At 37.7% G+C, this 21,482-nt stretch overlaps 1 protein-coding gene across 1 annotated transcript in view; it reads left to right on the top strand.

Moving 5' to 3' along the window:
- LOC128740456 (probable G-protein coupled receptor CG31760) overlaps positions 1-21,482 on the top strand; it is a 42,431-nt gene that overhangs the window by 2,240 nt on the left and 18,709 nt on the right. The window contains exons 2-6 of the mRNA XM_053835997.1: positions 17,775-17,961; positions 19,273-19,471; positions 19,539-19,703; positions 19,772-20,021; positions 20,130-20,365. Coding sequence (XP_053691972.1) covers positions 17,775-17,961; positions 19,273-19,471; positions 19,539-19,703; positions 19,772-20,021; positions 20,130-20,365 — 1,037 coding nt within the window. The remainder of the gene's footprint in view (positions 1-17,774; positions 17,962-19,272; positions 19,472-19,538; positions 19,704-19,771; positions 20,022-20,129; positions 20,366-21,482) is intronic.

Genomic DNA, 21,482 nt, shown 5'->3' with positions numbered 1-21,482 from the left:
TGGAGTTACATCACGATTATTGATATAATCCAGAAAGAAGGTGAAGTGCCAAACTTTTAATACTATGCGGAAAATCTAGGTCCCGAGGGAAGTAACACTGAAATAAAATTGAGTTGACTAAGTTTTCAGTTTCAGAACTGTGGGCGTCAACGTCGGCAGATGGGATGCAGTCTGGCCTAGGCTTGGGGGAATTATCATATTCCCCCATCGTCCAGACGGATTTTTGCCACGGCTTAAAATAACATAACATCCAGATGTTACAATGGTTGGAATTAGCCATTAAATCAAAATTCTACTTACTTTTGTTTTATTTTATGTCACGAGCCCAATTTATTTAGCCTTCCTTATGAGTTAAAAGAATGCGATGATCTGTCTACCTTAAAAACCTTAGAATGCTCGTTGTCTATCCTCCAGATCACATCTTACCCGCATTCTCCTCACTTCCACATAATGATAGAAAAATATTGCAATCGAAATTTTTCTTGCTCACTCATTTCGTGGTGATTAAGATATTTTTTTAGGATTGCAAAACACAAAAGCAGCAAGTGTGTAGCAACGATACTATCCCATTTCCCACTACATTTGCTCAACTCCTTAACTTTGATTTATTATTGTCCTGACTACTTTTCAGTTTTCTTTTGGTTTTCTTTAAACTTAGTGATTTGGCTGCATTTTCATTTTAGTTCCAAGGTCTAGTTTGCTTCAAATCGTTGAAAATATGAAAAAAAGCTATGTTTTAATCCATCCTCCCAGCGTTGCGAAAACGCAACGCACCCTTCTCTCGATTCTAGAGAAGACTAGGTTTAAGATATCAACTTGGACGTGGACCCTAAGAAAAAAAGAACAATTGGGAAAAAATCTAATCGACCTTTTCTTGCTCACAGCTTAGATGTTACAGATAACAAAATTACAGCCGTGTAAACGTAACAAGTCTTGCTTATTTTCATTCAGCTCAAACTGTGATGGCAAAGGCGAAACCGGTGAAAGCGGGAATGTCAATGACAGTATTTCTGGATTCGAATCTAATGTTCGAGCCTTTCCGGAATAAAAAAGCTAGATGTAAAAATTGCATACCACCCCCAAACCCCCCTGTAGGTCCCTGTGAAAAGATATTATTCACTGGGTATTTACACCTTCCAAACTGACTGTTTACAACTCAGCAGTTAGGAAACAATTTAACAAAACCCAGAAGAAATCTACTGCGGTCCTGTTACCTTACAGAAATCAAGGAAGGTTGTTATTGCCATCGCTTTCCCCGCGTTTAAGGCGTTTCATCAATTCAATCCTATTTTATCAGTAGCACATTGTTGCCAAAACACAATACATTCTCTTTTCGCTACTTTTCTAATAAAATGGCAAACGTGCACATTCATATAGAATTATGTTACAACCGAACACTACAGTACTGTAGTGCACATCCCCAAAAAATTGACCCAGGATTAATCGTCGTACGTAAAAAATTTTCGACCTGTTAGGACGAGGGGACTTATTTTTTTATGTACTTCTCAAGCAGACTTCGTCGTAAAGATTCTTCGAGCTGGGAGGGTGAGATTCTGTCACTTTTTTTTCAAAAATGTTAAAACTTTGATGTCATCTTTTCGGACCAATCCCCAATCGAGAATTCCCAGTGGGACAATGGTTCATTACTTTCACCTTTTCAATAGTGCAACCTCAAGAAGTTTCCTTCATTTAGGTCGACGCGCAGAAGACTTTCTGATCGATTGATGCAAGAATATTGAAAAACGATTAAGAAACCGCTTATTGGCGTTCAAAACCTTCCCGCTTTTTGAGATAGATTTTTTGGAATGACCCCCTATACCAGCTACCTTCCAAAAAGATATATCCTACGTCAAAATTGACCAACCAACCCCACAAGTAGGGCAAATTGATCAGAAAGAAACATAGATCGCAGTGGAACCACGGATAAAAATTGGGTTTGAATCCGGTTATAATTGGCTTCCATTGAAGCTTGGTTCGAACCGCGGATCCCCCAGTTGGGGTAAAGAAGAACGTTATAAAAACTTAACTTGCGTTCTATAACCCACTTTACCTAATGTTCGATTCATTTCCTTTCACGCCTTGCCTTCCCTGATATACTATCAACACCTTTGTTTCATTGTTTCATGATCATGACTTCATAATAAAGGCCAAGACAACAAAACACAAGCTTCGTCTATAAAAAATACACCTTGGCACAAATTATATTTTCGATAGACTCAACCTAACGCTTTTTTGTCTTGACTTATTACGAGGACACCACTTGAACTGCCATACTATCTACTGTATAACGGGCTAATACCGAATGGCCGAATGACAAATAGCCGAATTTCAAATGGCCCAATTTCAACAACTGTCACAGAAGGTCGAAATTATATTCAGCCGAATCGCGAAAGGCCGAACCCCTATTTGAGTACCATAAACCGAGTTTTGAAATTCCTAAAACAATCCAATTTATACGATTCCATTTCAGCAATCATCTTAAAAATGAAAAGTTAAGTTGTTTAGGGTTAAGACTTGTATTGTAAAATGTAAAATTGTAAAAATCTTGCCATTAATGGCCTATATACCCTCAGATGCGCTGATGGCCGACCAATATAAATAAAATTTAAAAAAACACGAATTGGAAATTTGTGAGCATTTACACATTTGGAATAGAGTTTTGTCCCCCCTACTATACGGCTCCTTGAAGGTGATCATTCAAAAAAAAACATCAAATGGATTGGCGTTCAATGGTATATCCGAATTGAAAAACTCGACACTTAAACAAACAATTGGACATTCAAACAAACAAATCAGTTTTGTAGTTGAAAAAACTTCACACTTTCCTAAAATATACAAAAATTGCAATATCCAAAAAAGGATAGATCAAACACTAGGTTATTTTATTAGCATTAGCATTAGCATATGAGGTTGCACACATCGTAGATGGCTATGTCCGAACAACCGCGGGGAAAGTGGGTAGGAATGTTAGTGATAGCATCTACTTTTGAGGGCAGGGAACCCATACTACTTTCATAGATGTTGCAAGGTAAACAATAAGGATCATGAGGATTCAATAATAAAGTATGTATATATAGTATATATGGAGTATATATGGGCAAAAATAGAACAACCTCACCAGCAATCCATCGAGTGAAATATAAGTGTGTCATTTGAGTTTCCATCAGTGCATCTAATATTCAATAATTTAATTTTTCGTTCTGATATCCATGTGCATTATTTAAATTTGTTACGACAAAATTTTCATTGTACAGTAGGAGAGACTTGATGAACTAAAACGAAACAAATAATTAAAATAACATATTAGGCTTACTTGCTACCAGGTCCTTGTGGTTCCGCCGTCTGTCCAAAATCTCAGTTTTGAGATCAGGCATCTGGGAACCACGCGGCATCGCACCTCCTAGCTTAGTTACTCAATAGAGTATTATCAGGTATCGCGTGGAGGCGCTAGGTAGGAGTTTGGGCTGGCAAAAGGTATGTTGATCGCTTTCTCGTTTGCGTTCCTCCATTTCATACCCTCAAACACTAGATTATTTTATAAACTTTTAAACAAAAAAATAATCAAGATAATTGCTTGAGTCGGCATTAAAGTTTTTATTCGCTGTGTAATCGTTCCAGACAAGCGCGGTAGAAATAGTTGTAACTTTGTCAATTTTTGGAATTCATTCAAACAGCTTCAAACGCATATGCTCAAAACGTTAATCTTTCGAAATCTATACCTATAAAAATGGAATTCTGTCTGTCTGCCTGTCTGTCTGTCCGTATGTTCCGTATAGACTCGAAAACTACTGAACCGATCGGCGCGAAAATTTGCATGCAAGGGTTTCAGGGGCCAGGGAAGGTTCTTATGATAGTTAGAGACCCCTCCCATCCCTAAGAGAAGGGGCTCCCATACAAATGAAACACAAATTTCTGCATAATCAAAGAACTAATCAAGCAAATGGAACCAAATTTAGCATGTGGGTGTTGATGGAAGCAAGATTTTTTTCTATGGTGAATTGAGACCCCACCCATCTTCAGGGGGGCTCCAATAGAAATGAAATACAAATTTCCTCTTATCTCGAGAACTAATCAAGCAAATGAAAACAAATTTGGCATGTGGGGGTTTTAAGAGGCAGAATTTTTTTTTCTATGGTGAATTATGACCCCTTTCCCTTTAAGAGGCGGGGTTCTCATACAAATGAAATACAAATTTTCTCTTAACTCGTAAACTAATCAAGCAAATGGAACCAAATTTGGCATGCGGGGGATTAGGGGGATAAGGACTCTCATACAAATAAAACAGATATTTTTGCGTAACTCAAAAACTAATCGAGTTCGAGAAATTTTGGACTCTTCCATAAAATATAACAGTCACTAACAAAACCACCAAAACTACCTGCAGCCCCCCCTTCCCTCCACCCCACTTGCAAATCTCGAGATTGCGACAAAGATCATGCGAGATTCATGATTTATGTACAACACAGTTTAATTTGTGGCAATGCGAAGTTTGTCGGATCAGCGAGTAATCAATAAAAAAAAATTCGGTTTTAAAAAATTGAAAAGGTACTATGCCTCCTTAACCTTTTCATAATGAGGTCAGGCATTTACAGTCAGTCCACAATCATGGGTCACACACAATTGTGGGCCATTTAAACTTTAACTGCCGATTAACGCATGTATGTTATACTAATTGATTGGAGTAATTCTCACTGAAACGGGACCACTACTGACACGAGGTCTTCAAATATTAGAACTTTTGCGCTTAATGGTTAAAAATGGTTAAAAAATAAGAATTACACTTTTGATATCTCGAAATAGTAAACCCCTCGTGCGCCAAGGGGTCTAATAGGTTCAAAAAAAGTTGAATTTTGAGCAAACCTTGAGATCTATGTCATGTGATATTTCATAAATTTGGCATGGAACAACTAACAAATGGCCCGGTTCTGTGAAGAAGAACTGGAGTTTCAAATGGAGTAAAAAAATTTGGCGGCCATCTTGGATTTGGTCGGCATATTGGATTTTATTAAACAATCGCCGTTTTCACGATGAGCCCCCAACCGATTTTCATTTTGAGACCACCGTTGGAAAACTGAGAAAAAATACTATTTGCTATGAAACAAACTACAAACGACACGGTTATGTAAAGAGAAGAGATTGGGATTATAAACAAAGTGAAAAAAAATTGGCGGCTATCTTGGATTTGGCCGCCATGTTGGATTTTATCAACAATCATGGCTCATGGTGAAAACGGCGATTTTTTTATAAAATCCAATATGGCGACCAAATCCAAGATGGCCAAGCGAATTTTGAAGGGCGCGGGACAAAAACTTCAAAAATAATTTGCAATGGCCTTATTATACTTGAGACGAAAATGATATTTTTTACGGAACAATTTGATTATTTACTGTACGAAAAATTGACAACTGTCCACAAAGTTTATAGAGTTCTTGGCACCCCCATTTAAAGATTTATCAATAATAAACGATATGGTCCTTAGTTGAGGAGATAAATATTTAAAACCAGTTTTAATTTAATTTCTGCCAACAACAGGCGTTAAATTTATCATGCAACGGCTGTGTGTGTTAAATATGCGCAAAAAGATTGGATGTCAGCTTCGGGTGTACAGTGGTAACAGCTGAAAGTGGCTCCAATTTATATGCTGGCATTAACAGTAACCGCACGTTTGAACCGCAAGCGAAAACATAGGCGGTTTGCTGTCAATATTTCACATATTAAATTTCATGTCTAGCAGCCAACCAACCGGTGGCTCTCTATCCACCTATGTCAGAATTATTTAATCAATATGCAGTAAGATTCAAGTTGAACGTTTTGGTATTTACTGTGATGAGAATAATACGTAAGTATGTACTGTTTTGCCTTTCTACTATATAAATATATAGTATAAAGGTATAGAAATCACTTGGAAAACCGAAAATGGAAAGAAGGTCCTGCGGGCCGAATGTTATATACCATTCGACTCAGTTTCGAAAACTGAGCATTTTCTGTGTGTGTGTGTGTGTATGTATGTGTGTGTGTGTGTGTGTATGTAACGCTTTTAATCTCACTCACTTTTCTCGGAGATGGCTAGACCGATTTTAATGTTCTTAGTGTCAAATGAAAGGTCTAGGTGTCCCATTGGTCGCTATTGAATTTCATACTGATCGGACTTTTAGTTCAAAAGTTATGTATAAAAATACGAAAAATATGGGACTTCATTATCTCATAGATCTCTTAACCGATTTGAACAAAATTGATTGCATATGAAAGAGGGGCGTTGCAAACCCTTAACTTTCAAATTTCATGACGATTGGACTTGTAGTTTGAAAGTTACATAAAGAAATGTGAAAAAATAGTATTTAAAACATATTTTTGTAACATGTAAGAATTAATTCAATGAAAACCCGAATTAATCCACCTAGCGGCGTGACCTAGCCTTTCTACTGCCACAATAATCATTATTTAATTTCTCAGGAACATCTATAATTAACTTGACTATATTTTTAAATATCCGTTCCGTATTCCTCAAAATCCTTATTTGCCAGTAAAATTCACAACGTATTGCGTAGAATAATTATATTTTCTTTCCTTGGGTGCGTAAATACTTGTAAGCGTCATTTATGTTATTTGATGAACACCTTATTTAGTTTTATAATCGGTCGGCCTTAACTTTCGGGTTTCAGAGCCACATACGAAACTTGTTTTGAACTGACAATATGAAATATGTGTTCATAGCAGATTTTTTGATATTTTTTTTTTGAGTGGTTTTAGCCCAAAAAGTAGATTTTTTTGATATTTTGATATTAATACCATGCATTCAAAAGTTAGCATCTTTGAGTTCAGAAAAATTATTATTAAACATCGCTTTTGAAGAAAAAGGATATCTACAACAAAATGATTAATCTCAAAATTTTACTATTAGTTTGCTTGGCTTCAATTTTGCAATATATCTGAATTAGAAAAAATAACTGAATAGAGTATTAGATATGAATAAGAGAAATTGAACTTTTTCTTAGCTGGCGCTCCTTCAGATAATTATTTTTGCATGAAAATCAAAACTTGAGCTTCTTTTGAATGTACTTTCATGAAAAGATAGTCATTAGCTTGATCGCATCGTTTTTACAATGTATCCCGTTAGAGGGTTAGGAAAACAAGATGAGGTCGAAAAATAGTGCAAAAACTGCGCCATAAACATGCTTGAGAATGAGAAATATGATCGATATGATTTTCAGTGCTTGTCATTTTTGATTTATTTATTAAAACATGATGCATGACATGCGATATCTGTCCTTTAAAATGTCACTAACGAAAACAAATCTTACAAAGTTACTACCGTGCAACGTTTACTTCCTATTTTTCATATAACATTTCTAAGCTCTAGTATCTATGGATTGAAAAGAACATATATTGATGCGCAAAATTTGTTTGAAATTTGTATACAATTTGAAATTTATTTGGAAAAATCAACTCACTAGTATTTTGATCCTATACACCACTATACGTGTACAATTTCGTGTACAATTGTGAGTAACAGCAAGTGAAGAAAATGACAATTGAAATCTAAAATCAAAGAAAAGAAAAAACTTTGCAATTGAATCCCGCTATTTAATATTTATTTGCGACAGATACGTAATTCGCCTACGACGTGCAGGTTTCATCAGTGTCTTATTTCAAAGCGTATACGTATCTGTCGCGAATAAATATTAAATAGTGGAATTTAGTCGGTAAAAGTTTTTTTTATTTTCTTTTATTTCAGAGTTCGTATTCCACTAAGAGGCTTCAAAAACTTCTGACTATTGACATGTTTCTCACTTTTCTTGAATTTCATTGCAAATTGTCATCACATACACATACATACATACATACATACATACATACATACATACATACATACATACATACATACATACATACATACATACATACATACATACATACATACATACATACATACATACATACATACATACATACATACATACATACATACATACATACATACATTCATACATACATACATACATACATACATACATACATACATACATACATACATACATACATACATACATACATACATACATACATACATACATACATACATACATACATACATACACACATACATCACACACATCTCATACATTGAATACAATCAACATTTGATTGATATGTTTTGATTTCACACGTTTTAACGGTTTAATATACGGTGCTTAAGTGTTAAAGTTTGAATAACTTTTGAATGAACCGTCCAATTTTAAATAACTCGGTTTCGTTTGATAGATCTCAGCAGTAATTTTCAAATAATAATAAAATGTGTGATGTTTTTCATTGAATTAATTCTTAAATGTTACAAAAATATGTTTTAAATACTATTTTTTCACATTTCTTTATGTAACTTTCAAACTACAAGTCCAATCATCATGAAATTTGGAAGTTAAGGGTTTGTAAGGCTCCCCTTTCATATGCAATCAATATGGTTCAAATCGGTTAAGGGATCTATGAGATAATGAAGTCTCATATTTTTCGTATTTTTATACATAACTTTTGAACTAAAAGTCCGATCAGTATGAAATTCAATAGCGACCAATGGGACACCTAGACCTTTCATTTGACACTAAGAACATTAAAATCGGTCCAGCCATCTCCGAGAAAAGTGAGTGAGATTAAAAGCGTTACATACACACACACACACACACACACACACACATACATACACACACACAGAAAATGCTCAGTTTTCGAAACTGAGTCGAATGGTATATAACATTCGGCCCGCAGGACCTTATTTCCATTTCCGGTTTTCCAAGTGATTTCTATACCTTTATACTATATATTTATATAGTAGAAAGGCAAAACATCACACATTTGATTATTGTTTGAAAATTACTGCTGAGATCTATTATACGAAACCGAGTTATTTAAAATCGGACGGTTTATTCAAAAGTTATTCAAACTTTAACACTTAAGCACCGTATATTAAACCGTTAAAACGTGTGAAATCAAAACGTATCAATCAAATGTTGATTGTATTCAATGTGTACGATGTATGTATGTATGTATGTATGTATGTATGTATGTATGTATGTATGTATGTATGTATGTATGTATGTATGTATGTATGTATGTATGTATGTATGTATGTATGTATGTATGTATGTATGTATGTATGTATGTATGTATGTATGTATGTATGTATGTATGTATGTATGTATGTATGTATGTATGTATGTATGTATGTATGTATGTATGTATGTATGTATGTATGTATGTATGTATGTATGTAAGTATGTATGTATAAATGTATGTATGTATGTATGTATGTATGTATGTATGTATGTATGTATGTATGTATGTATGTATGTATGTATGTATGTATGTATGTGTATGTGATGACAATTTGCAATGAAATTCAAGAAAAGTGAGAAACATGTCAATAGTCAAAAGTTTTTGAAGCCTCTTAGTGGAATACGAACTCTGAAATAAAAGAAAAGAAAAAAACTTTTACCGACTAAATTCCACTATTTAATATTTATGCGCGACAGATACGTATACGCTTTGAAATAAGACACTGATGAAGCCTGCACGTCGTAGGCGAACTACGTATCTGTCGCAAATAAATATTAAATAGCGAGATTCAATTGCAAAGTTTTTTCTTTTCTTTGATTTTAGATATCAATTGTCATTTTCTTCACTTGCTGTTACTCACAATTGTACACGAAAAGCAAAACGCGGAGAAAAGCAGTTAATTTAAGTATATAAGTATAGTGGTGTATAGGATCAAAATACTAGTGAGTTGATTTTTCCAAATAAATTTATACAAATTTCAAACAAATTTTGCGCATCAATATATGCTCTTTTCAATCCATAGATACTAGAGCTTAGAAATGTTATATGAAAAATAGGAAGTAAACGTTGCACGGTAGTAACTTTGTAAGAATTGTTTTCGTTAGTGACATTTTAAAGGACAGATGTCTTATGTCATGTATCATGTTTTAATAAATAAATCAAAAATGACAAGCACTGGAAATCATATCGATCATATTTCTCATTCTCAAGCATGTTTATGGCTCAGTTTTTGCAATATTTTTCGACCTCATCTTGTTTTCCTAACCCTCTAACATTGTAAAAACGATGCGATCAAGCTAATGACTATCTTTTCATGAAAGTACCTTCAAAAGAAGCTCAAGTTTTGATTTCCATGCAAAAATAATTATCTGAAGGAGCGCCAGCTAAGAAAAAGTTCAATTTCTCTTTTTCATATCTAATGCTCTATTCAGTTATTTTTTCTAATTCAGATATATTGCAAAATTGAAGCCACGCAAACTAATAGTAAAATTTTGAGATTAATCATTTTGTTGTAGATATCCTTTTTCTTCAAAAGCGAAGTATAATAATAATTTTTCTGAACTCTTGTTTTTCAAAAATGCTAACTTTTGAACGCATGGTATTAATATCAAAATATCAAAAAAAAATCTACCCTTTGGGCTAAAACCACTCAAAAAAATATCAAAAAATCTGCTATGAACATATATTTCATATTGCCAGTTCAAAACAAGTTTCGTATGTGGCTCTGAAACCCAAAAGTTAAGGCCGACCGATTTTAAAACTAAATAAGGTGTTCATCAAATAACATAAATGACGCTTACAAGTATTTAGGCACCCAAGGAAAGAAAATATAATTATTCTACGCAATACGTTGTGAATTTTACTGGCAAATAAGGATTTTGAGGAATACGGAACGGATATTTAAAAATATAGTCAAGTTAATTATAGATGTTCCGGAGAAATTAAATAATGATTATTGTGGCAGTAGAAAGGCTAGGTCACGCCGCTAGGTGGATTAATTCGGGTTTTTTACTAGCTCATCACAATTTGCTAACTAAGCAAGAATAATCGAAACAGTAATACCGTTGTTTTCAATAGCCTAGCACCGGCTCTCGAAATAGCATTTTTACGCTGCCTTTGGCGAGAGTTAATGTTTAGTAAAAACATCTATCCAAAATGAGCCACGAATTTGAATTTTTTTTCTTAACAACACCATAGCATCAACCTCGCCATAAAGTGGCAATCAAGAAAATGATTAGAGCCGATCGCAGCCGCACACTCCGAAGCGGGATAGGAAAACACGATGGAAGCGTACCTAATTGTATTAAAAGTGTTCATAAGATTTTCACTTCACTGCGAATTAAAATCAACACAAAATGGGTGTGAAAATAGAAGCGAGCTTACGCGAAATATGCAGCGAAAGGTTTCATTGCCCAACACGTGGATTAGAGCGCTTATCAACGATAAGCTTGTTAAGAATTAGTTCCGCACCATTACAGCTCAATACGTCAAGCGCGCTGTAGTCTGTACACCTAAAATTGTACCACAGCACAGTATTTCTCTTGTACCTCGAAAACGAATCGATAATTGGAGTTCGGAGAATTTTTGATTCGTTTTGAAAATAAGCATTCAAAAAACTATAGGAAGGACCATGTTTAGGTTTAATATCTACTGTAGAATACATTTTCGCGGATATGAGCAATGTCACTGCAAGTCCATCTAATGAAAAATCCAATATATATCGAACAAAATATGATACTTTCCTCAGCCAAGCTAAATTTTCCACGTGGCGTTCCGCACCAAAATCTAAAATGACAGAAGGTGTGGTACACTGTCACGAATTATGTAAATTCTATTATATCCAATACCGTCGCAGCAACTCATATTACAGCAACAAAAAACAAAGATTGTCCCATCCCTCTTTACTCTTATTATGAGGAACGCCGAACAATTCGTTTTCCCACTACCCTCATTTATGGCTAATTTCTAGATTCCAACAATTTCCCGCCTTCCTCGCTGTTTGCTAACGGAACGCGAAAAACGGTCAAAGTGTAAATCAAAAGAAAATTAGGGCACCCTCACGGCTGATTCCCTTTTGTCCCTTAAGGTTGGAATTTCCGGAAAAACAACTTTAATTTGCTTTTACCTTTCTCGGGTTTGGCAGGAGAAGATGCAACTGACAACGGTACTAATGGAATAAATTAGGTATTCTTCTAACGCGCGAACGGAATCTTATACTTGTATATGTAATGCTGAACATTTCATTTTTCATCTACAGCGAGATTGTGCTGCTGTTCGATTGAATTTGCAACCAAGTCAATCTAGCTAACAACAATCAGAAATGAAGGTATGCTGGTGCAAATCAGGGAATCATTCAAGTGAAGTAATTTTACTTTCATCAATATCACTGCAAAACTTTCATTCGTGAAATATATCACACTTGAGGCCCTTAAGTTAAGGGTTCATAGAAGTTTGATTTTCACATTTTTGGCTGATTTTAAATATTTCTGAACATCACATTTTTGAATAACATTAAAAATTATGTTTTTGTAATCCGTCAAACTGATCTTTTAAAAAAATACGGTACTACGGATTGGCACTCAGGGGTTCATCTGAAACGACAAATTCCAAAATAATGTCAAAATATATTGAACTTATTATCTGTTTGAACGAGACAACAGAAAACGGCGGACGTTCAAATTCAGAAACAGTCTTTCAATCAAGGATTTCAAGGTGTCGTTTGATGCCGTTAGTATTAATAGCATCTTGGAGGCAACTGAATGTTGGTACTCCAGACTAGTTGTATGTACAACAGATTCAAATCATACCTCGAACACAGAGGATAATTTGTGAAAATGCGCGGTAACTTGTTCGTTTACTGCTGCGCAGTACCACTCAGTCACTCAGGACCATTGCTGTTCGTGCTTCTGCTGAATAAATTGCCTGAAGTTAGCTCCCGTGCAAATGACCTGATCTACGCAGACGATGTGAAAATGTGCACTTCAACAATGTGATTAATGAGAGTTTGAAACTATTTTCACTAGTCAGAAGATTTGGTCATGACCTCGACGATCCTTATGCGACAGTAGCGATCGACAAAGGTGTCATCAGAAGCAAACTAGACTTCGCTAGCATTATTTGGCGTCATCAGTACATAACGTATATTCAACGTATCAAAGGAATTCTGCAACAAAAATTGTTAGATTTGCTCTAAGAAACCTAGGATGGACCAGAGAACTTCTCCCAAGTGGCGCTTTTTTGTCATTTCGGGTTGCTGCAAGCTATTTATGACTGAAATTTGTCATTAATCAGTTACCTCAACTAGTTTATAACAACTGTGCTAGTAGGGCTAATATCTCACCACGATCTGTACTCTTCGGTGGACCATTATATAGTCCATTTGAAGTACAAAACAGAAGATATTGTGTTCTTCGCAAAAATTTTTGGTTGGTGAACGAATAAACTACGCATTGTTTATTCGTTCACCAACCAAAAATTTTTGCGAAGAACACAATATCTTCTTAGTGGTCCTTGGCCTCTTACCCAGCAACTACTTCTTCGTGGTACCAGCATAAAAGGAATACGAGCAACCATTACTCAGATCGGGTAACCAACCACGATAAAAACTAAGGTATACCGTCCAGGAACGAGGCAGTCGTGCGGATGCTAGGTGTAACAACGTGTCAGCCTTGAGCGTCTGATCCCATATTAGTTACTGTTCTTGATGGCTGGACTAACCTCCAACCAAGTACGCGGTTCTACTCCAGGTTAGGAGCGGCTAATGGTAGCGTCTTATCCGGAGCGGGCGGCTGAATTAAGGAATGTGTTGCCTCGGTGCTCAACCTAAGATTAAACTCTATTATAAGACTCGGTAGCGTGGTTCTAATAAAGCAACCTATTTAACCTACCTTACTACAAAAAATAAAAGAAATTCGACTCGGAACATTAGAAAAAGGTGACGATCTTATAGCCATGGAATGGATGTTTGGTACTACAACTACAGGTCGTTAAATTTCGTGGGTGGCGACAGGGTGCTGCTGGAACAGCTAGAGCTCCGAAAGGTCGGCATAGTAGCACCGCAGGAGATCTGTCGCAAGGGCGAAAAGGTGTGGAGGTTCCTTGGTTTTAAGACCAAATTTTTCCAGAGCGTTGGAGCAACCAACGAGCCAAGAACGGGTTTTATAGTAATGGGCAGAATGCAGAATCGCATGACAGACTAGAAGATGATCAAGAATAAAAGGCCTCTTTAACTACACCATCATAAACGAGCACTGTCCACACGAAGGTAGACCCGACGACGAGCAGAAAGCGATCTATGCGCAGCTAAAAGCGACGTACGATAGTCTCGTCGACGGCCGGTTTTTCTCGAACATCACCAACGTATGCTCTTTACGGGATCTGCGGGTGCGAATGTTGACATGGATCATTGTACTTGGCAGCAGTACATATGCGCTTAAAACTATCTCGCGACAAAGTTGCCCTCCTCGGTTAAACATTTGCAATTGGGCAACCCGCGAGTTGTCGAGAACTGCGACGCTCGAAGACAGATTGAGTAGGACACGCTCGGTCGTCCATGAGGCCGCAACTGCAGTACTAGATAAAGAAACCTCGAGTGCATGAAATGCCTGGTTTGACGAGGAATGATCACAAACGATGGACAGAGGAAAACGAGCTTGGAAAATCTATATCAGCATTGCCGCGAGGGAGAAATTGGCCAAGCATCGACGAGCGCGGAATAAGTTGACCACGATGCTGAGGAGGAAAAAGCGCCTGAAGGAGGACAGATATCATGACGAACTAGAACAACTATTCCGGGCTAATGAGACGCACAAGTTATATAAGAAGGTGAACCAATCTCGTAAAGGATACACCCGTATGTGTAGAGACGACGAGGACAACCTGGTCACTAACGAGCGTGAGGTGTTGACAGGTGGAAGCAGTTCTTCGAAGGGTGTTTCAATGGTGATATAAAAGACGGGCGGAAGTTAACCTCGGAGTTCCTACAAACGATAACAGCGTGCCAGCTCTCAATCTCGAAGAGATCCGGCGAGAAATCGGTCAGCTGAAGAACAATAGAACCGTCGGAAAGGGCGGACTCCCTGCAGTACTCTACAAAAATAGTAACGAACCACTAGCACCGACAATTATCTGGATGATTTCAAAGATTTGGAAGGAGGAGAAACTACCGGAGAAGTGATTGGAAGGTGTGGTTCGTCCCATCTTTAAAAAGAGCGATCGACTCGATTGCTGTAATTACCGCGGTATTACGCTGATCAACACCGCCTGCAAGGTACTCTCCCAGATTTTGTTACGTCTCCTCCAATCCCCAATAGCAAAAGACTTCGTAAGACAGTATCAGACGGGGTTTATAGCGGCCGTAATACTACAGATCAAATTTTTTCTAACCGACAAATCCTTCAGAAATGTCAGGGGTACAACATGCCCACACTACAATACAATCGAGCATGAATAGCTATGGCAAATAATGCACGAGAACGGTTTTCCGGACAAATTGACGCGGCTGCTCAAAGCTAGCCTGGAGCGAGTGATGTGTTACGTGTGTGTTTCGGGGCACTCTTGAGTCCCGTCGAATCACGCAGAGAGTTGTGGCAAGTGCATGGACTCTTCTGTATGTTGTTCAACATCTCTATTAAGGTGTGATCCGGTGAGCGGGCATCGAAACGAGAGGAATGATCTTCGGCAAAAGTAGCCAACTCCTAGCCTTCGCAGATGATTTCGAAGTACAATCGGACCAATCTAAAAACAGAGGCTAAAAGGATTGATTGTAAAGACCAAATATATGATCGGAAGAAGCTCTAGAGAAACCAACGTTCGCCTCCTACGGATGGCAATAAACTGGAAACGGATGTTTAGTAATATATTTGGGATCTTTGGTCACCGCCGACATAAATACGAGTAAAAAAATTCAGCGACGCATTCAAGCTGGGAGTCGAACCTACTTATCCTACAAGACGCTTCGGTCAAGAACCATATGCCGCCGCACAAAGCTGACGAAGTTCAAAACGCTAATCAGACCGGTGCGGTCTACGGACCTGAAATTGAAACTTTGCTTACGAAAAATATACGTGCACTTAACGCATTTGAGCGAAAGGTTTTGCGGACTATTTTTGGCGGAGTACAAATGGTAAGCGAAGAGTGGCGCAGGTGTATGAATCACGAGCTGTACTACTTGGACAGATTTCTATCGTACATCTGACGAAAGTTGGGAGACTGCGATGGTCGATTCACTGATTTCTGAGTTCCATCTGATTTGTCCAAAAAAAGATAAAACGTACCGGCCTTCAAGGCCCCGAAGGAATCGAACCAGAACAAGAAACAAAACACAGAGGACAAATCCGTGCTAAGAAGCTGTACCGAGAGTGACTGACGAAATCGAAATGCATCGACGTGACTTACATCAAGGCAGGCACAAGCAGATGATGGGGCACATCACAGTTGTTTCTGAGCAGGTAAGGAAGAAGATGGACAAATTTGGCGCGAATTACTTGGTTTTGCAGACCACCTGTGGGAGCGGCATGATGAGTCAACCATCGACCTCATTACGGATATAATCAAGAAGCACCGGAAAGCGGGTCTTCGTAAAATATTTAAGGGAGAGCAAGCTGGCTTTGAAGAATCAATGTAAAAGCTTCTAAAGAATTTGGTCCCGCCGTTTCTCAATACCTCATGAATGGTGTCAAGGGCAAGGCTCGGGCATTTGGTTATTTATTTATTTATTGGTAATTCATCTGACACATAAAATAGTCTACATGACTAAAAATCTGAAAGTAAGCTTGATCTTTTTAATCTTCTTGCAAAAACGCGCGATGGTTCGCCGAAGTGGAACAACTCTTCCACTTTTGTTAACGTTCTTATACATTCTGTCATTGGCTCGCAAGATCCGAATACCGTCCAATGGAACTGTGTCTGCAGCAGTCCCGTTGAGCGTAAAGTTCGTTGCGATGCCCGGAAGTTGGGCATGGATAACAGTTGTGGACAGTCAATTTCCCCGTTAAGCCTTTTAGCTGCAAATATCACCGGTTGCACTTCTGTGTTCCAGTGTGTCGAGATCAAGTAGACGACATCTATCTCCATAAGGTGGCAAATTTTCTGGATTTCGCCAAGGGAGATGACGCAAAGCAAGTCTCATAAATCTTCTTTGTACGCGTTCAATTCGTATGGACCAAGTAAGCTGCCTCGGAAACCAAACCAGTTTACAGTTCTCCAGAAGCGGTCGAACTAGGGTGGAATATAACGATTTAAAGCAGTGGGCGTCCTTAAAGTTTCTCCCAATATTGGAGACAAATCCAAGTTGCCGGGATGCTTTAGAGATAATTGATACACGGTGCAAATTAAGTGTCAATTTAGTATCCAGTAAGACACCGAGGTCATTAACTTGTTCGACTTTGCGCAGCTCAGTATCATCGATAATATAATTAAAGTTTATCGGGTTTTTGATGCGATAAAAGCTCATCACTTCGCATTTTGCAACGCTGACTGTAAGCCAGTTCAGTTTGCACCCAGCCAACAAACGCATCAAGCATATCTTGCAAGCGGCAGCAGTTGTCTTTATTACTTATCGTTAAATCGTTAAACAGTAGGAAAAGCAAAGGTCCCATATTACTGCCTTGAGGGACTCTAGATATATTGGTAAATTCCGATGAAATACTGGGTCCAAGTTTGACTCGTAGCACTCTACCGCTGAGATAGGATTTTAGCCATTCGACCATTTGTTGGGAAGCACCAAGTCGGTTATGGAGAAGAGATCCAATAAAGCAATGAAGTAATAATTTAACCGCAATATTGTAATTTATTCCCTGTTTGAAGAAAATCCGACATAAAATGAATTTCTAGCAACTATTTTTGTATGTCTCGCTTTTTGTATTTTTAACGCTCTACAAAAATAAAACACAGAGCCGCAATATAAAACAATATCTCAAAATTCATAATCGTTTTTCTTTCTCCAGGAGGCAATCGAGGATTCTCTACAAACTATTCACGACATAGCGACCGAGAATTTGGGCACGCTATGTCTCACCAAGCTGTTTCGACCACTGCGGATAACGCTAAATCCGGAACGTTACTCCGGTGCTCGCCAGAAGGCAGATCTGGCAGCGGTAGTTTTGCAAGACGTAGGAGTTGCCCGACACAACGGTAAGTTTCCCAAGGCAAACAAACAAACAAACTGTAGTATACGCGCGAATACTGTAGTGTGAAATAAAAACAACACGCTTCTTTACCTTCTGACCCATTGGCAGGATTAATTTATTTTGAGAATTAAACTTCATCATTTGAAGTATTTTTGCTACGAATTTCAAGCTAATTATTTCCGGAAATAGGTTTTAATTTTTAGAAAGTGCTAAAGAACCAATTAGAAATTAATTGACCATGGTTTCTTGTAAAATCACCGCGATTTTCGCAAACCAATATATAAATTTAAAATATTTCACTATAAGACAAACTTTTATTTGTTCACCTCGGGTCAGCCGATGTCAATTTTTTTTCCTTCGATAACCCAAATCACGAGGGCCCGAAAAAAATCAATGAATACAAGACGACAAACGCTTTAATTTACCTACTTACCCACATTCTACGCACTAGTGACCCAACTCACAACTTGAGTACTTTCCTGGTAATTTGCTTTTCTAGAATAATTATCTTAGCCCCACGCAACGGGCCATATTTCGCCAAAATTACAACACCCACAAGTCAGCTCGCAGAGCTCGTTATATTTACGAACACAGTGCTAAACGCCCATTCTAGAAAACATTCGCCATTCAGTTCATATCTTATCACCAGACAGCCAAAATTAAACGACCAGCACACACACACACACCCACCAATCCTCGGTCGTATTTTCTCAATCCACTTCACTGGGTTCTGTCAAGAATGGAAGCTTCTCGTAAAAAGCAGATTATTGTCCGGACCCCCCGTTCTTGTGCAACATTCAACGCATCGCGTCAACAACGCCAATTTGCGTTAACGGAATCTTAAACAACGCTACCCGGTTCACATGTGGGTGTTTTCCTAGTTCTGTGTCCTGATCCTTGCTGGCATACAGGGACACTGTCAGGCAACGCACGGAACGTAGGTGAACGTAAATTGATTGAGGAAAAATATCGATCCAACGCAGCGGTCCGTCCCATCGAACTCGAACTGCGGGCGTTAGAGGCGTAAGGATGATTTTGTGGCTGGCAGTTTGAAGTCCACTACAAACAAGTTCCTCGTCGGCAGACTAACTCAGCTCAGGATAGCTTTAATAATACTTTCAAGCGAAATTTACTGTTGGGTGGGTTGAATTGCAAATTGAGTGATTTCGCGGAACAAATTAGTTTATTAATGATGCAAATTATTTAATACTTGTCATACCTTTAAAGAAGGTTGAAGCAATTTGCTATATAGTAGAAAACGGTAAAATGCTAATGTTTTGAATTTTGCTGGAATCCATTCAACGAAATTTTTCAGGTCTCTTGGACGCACTAGCAAAAGGTTTACTATCGGATCCGCATGTAACGAGTGCCAGAATCCTTTCGATCAACATCTCCGACGGAATCATAACGAACTCCGTTTGGTGGGACAAACCCACGTCTGGTATGACGGGTCCTCTCCGGATAGACGAAGAAGGGATTGCTGTTGGAAAATCTCCCGATCATAGTTACCCTTGGTAAATTATATACACGAAAAATTTCAATCTAAGACACATCGGTAATCGAACTGAATTCTGTGAACAGGTTCGAAGACGAATCTTCTTCTCCGGGACTACGGTCGCCAAAGTTTGCTCCTTCACCCCTGAACATATCGTATCGAGGCTGGTGGACCTATCCTTACTATTCGTGTAACCACAAACGATGGATTCTGTCCTACAGCGTTGCAATACCACCGATGGGAAGGCATGGGTAAGACAAACTCAACAATAGATAATCTTAATTTTTTCTCAGTACCATAATAAGAACATTTTGAGCAGGTTGCGTGGTTTCCTCAGCATCGACATTGACATCTCCGACCTGCACGTAAACCAGTGCGAAAATCCAAACAAGTTGGAAATCATGAGCTACAACCACCATCTAAGACAATACTATCCGTTTGTACGGAACATCAAACTGAGCGACGAGGATCAACTCAATCAGATAGAAGTTTTCCACGGGTCGCACAAATGCCATGCCCACAGCATGCGCTGCGTGTACCGGCCGGTGCTAGTCAATGTTCCAACGGCAGTCAATTTAAATTATAATCACTACAGCAACACTAGCAATTTTAGTGATTTCAGTAGTAATAACAGTAACGGGGCGAGTAGCTTGGCAGCTATGATCAAACGAAACCAGAAAGTCGTCCAGGGCTGGACTCGCGGAGCCTACGAGTGTAAGTGCAAGGATGGTTTTTACTCCGCCCCTCACCCGAGGGGATTCAATGGCAGCATCATGGAGGTTGCCTTCCAGGAGTACAGGGACAACATCAGCACCTACTATATGGATGTTTTCATATGCGTTCGGTGTGCTCCCGGTTGTGGAACGTGCACTGGTCCCGAGGCGTGTCTAGCGGTTTACAATTGGGTATTTAGGTAAGTTGGACATCGATTGTGACTTATCATGTAGATATTAGTTCAAAGCTTTGCGAACAAAACAACGCTCAGAGGTACAGAGCTAAAGAATAAATTATCAATATGGCGTTTTCAATCAATCCAAGTACAATTCTTCAATATTCTGATGCTTCAGCTCTGCGATTTGTTTTTTTGACAATCTGATATCTTAGTGAAATATTTCTTGATTCGCAGGATGTTTGATTTTAAAATATGGTTGATTTCTGATTGAGTGATTGTCTTTTTCGACTGTGGTCTTATGTTTCATTTTCCTGATTTGTTTTTATCGACTTCCTGAGATCTGGTTTCATCCCAGTAATTAAATTTTCCACTTTTTTTTAATTTTTTCTAACTTTGACCTGCTTGTGTACTTCTCTGAATTTCTGCTCGTTGAATCAAACTGGTACCCTGATTTACTCAATTTGTAGAATATTCGAGTAATCAAATTTTTATTCTTTTTTTTCGTTTTTCCGCTTTACTGATCTTCTGATTTCTAATTTTTGATTTCCTGGTTTACTGACTCCCTGATTTTCCGAATTGTTGGATTTCTGCATTGCAGATTTTCTGAATATTTCTAATTGACTCATTTTCTGAATTTTTAATTTTCTGATTTTCCGATATTCTAATGTTTAACTTTTCAATTAATTTTTTTTATATTTTATATTTCTCTAATATTCATACTTCACCATTTTCTGACTGCCTCATTAACAGACCTGAAATTAAATAAAAGTAAACTTTTTTTCAAATTAAATTCTACTATTTATATTTATTCGTCACAGATACGTATTTTGCCTACGACTTGTAGGCTTCATCAGTTTCTGTTTTCGAACTAGGCGATCTTCTGCGTATCTTTTGCGAATAAATATAAATAGTAGAATTTAATTTGGAAAGTTTTCTTTTATTTAATTTCAAGTCATTAAGGCCATTGCGAATAATTTCAAAAGTTTTTGTCACCCCCCTTGGAAATTGGCTTGAAAACTCGAGGGGCAAAAAAATAATTTGTAGAATATGAGCTAATTTTTATTCATAAAATCAATTGTCTGTGGGTTCTTCAGCTTGAAAAACACGAAAAATGAGTGTACGAGTTGAGTTAATACTT

Source organism: Sabethes cyaneus, chromosome 3 (genome assembly GCF_943734655.1).
Source record: "Sabethes cyaneus chromosome 3, idSabCyanKW18_F2, whole genome shotgun sequence".
Taxonomy (NCBI): domain Eukaryota; kingdom Metazoa; phylum Arthropoda; class Insecta; order Diptera; family Culicidae; genus Sabethes; species Sabethes cyaneus.
Note: the sequence above shows the minus strand (reverse complement) of the source record. Positions and strands in the feature narration are given on the sequence as shown.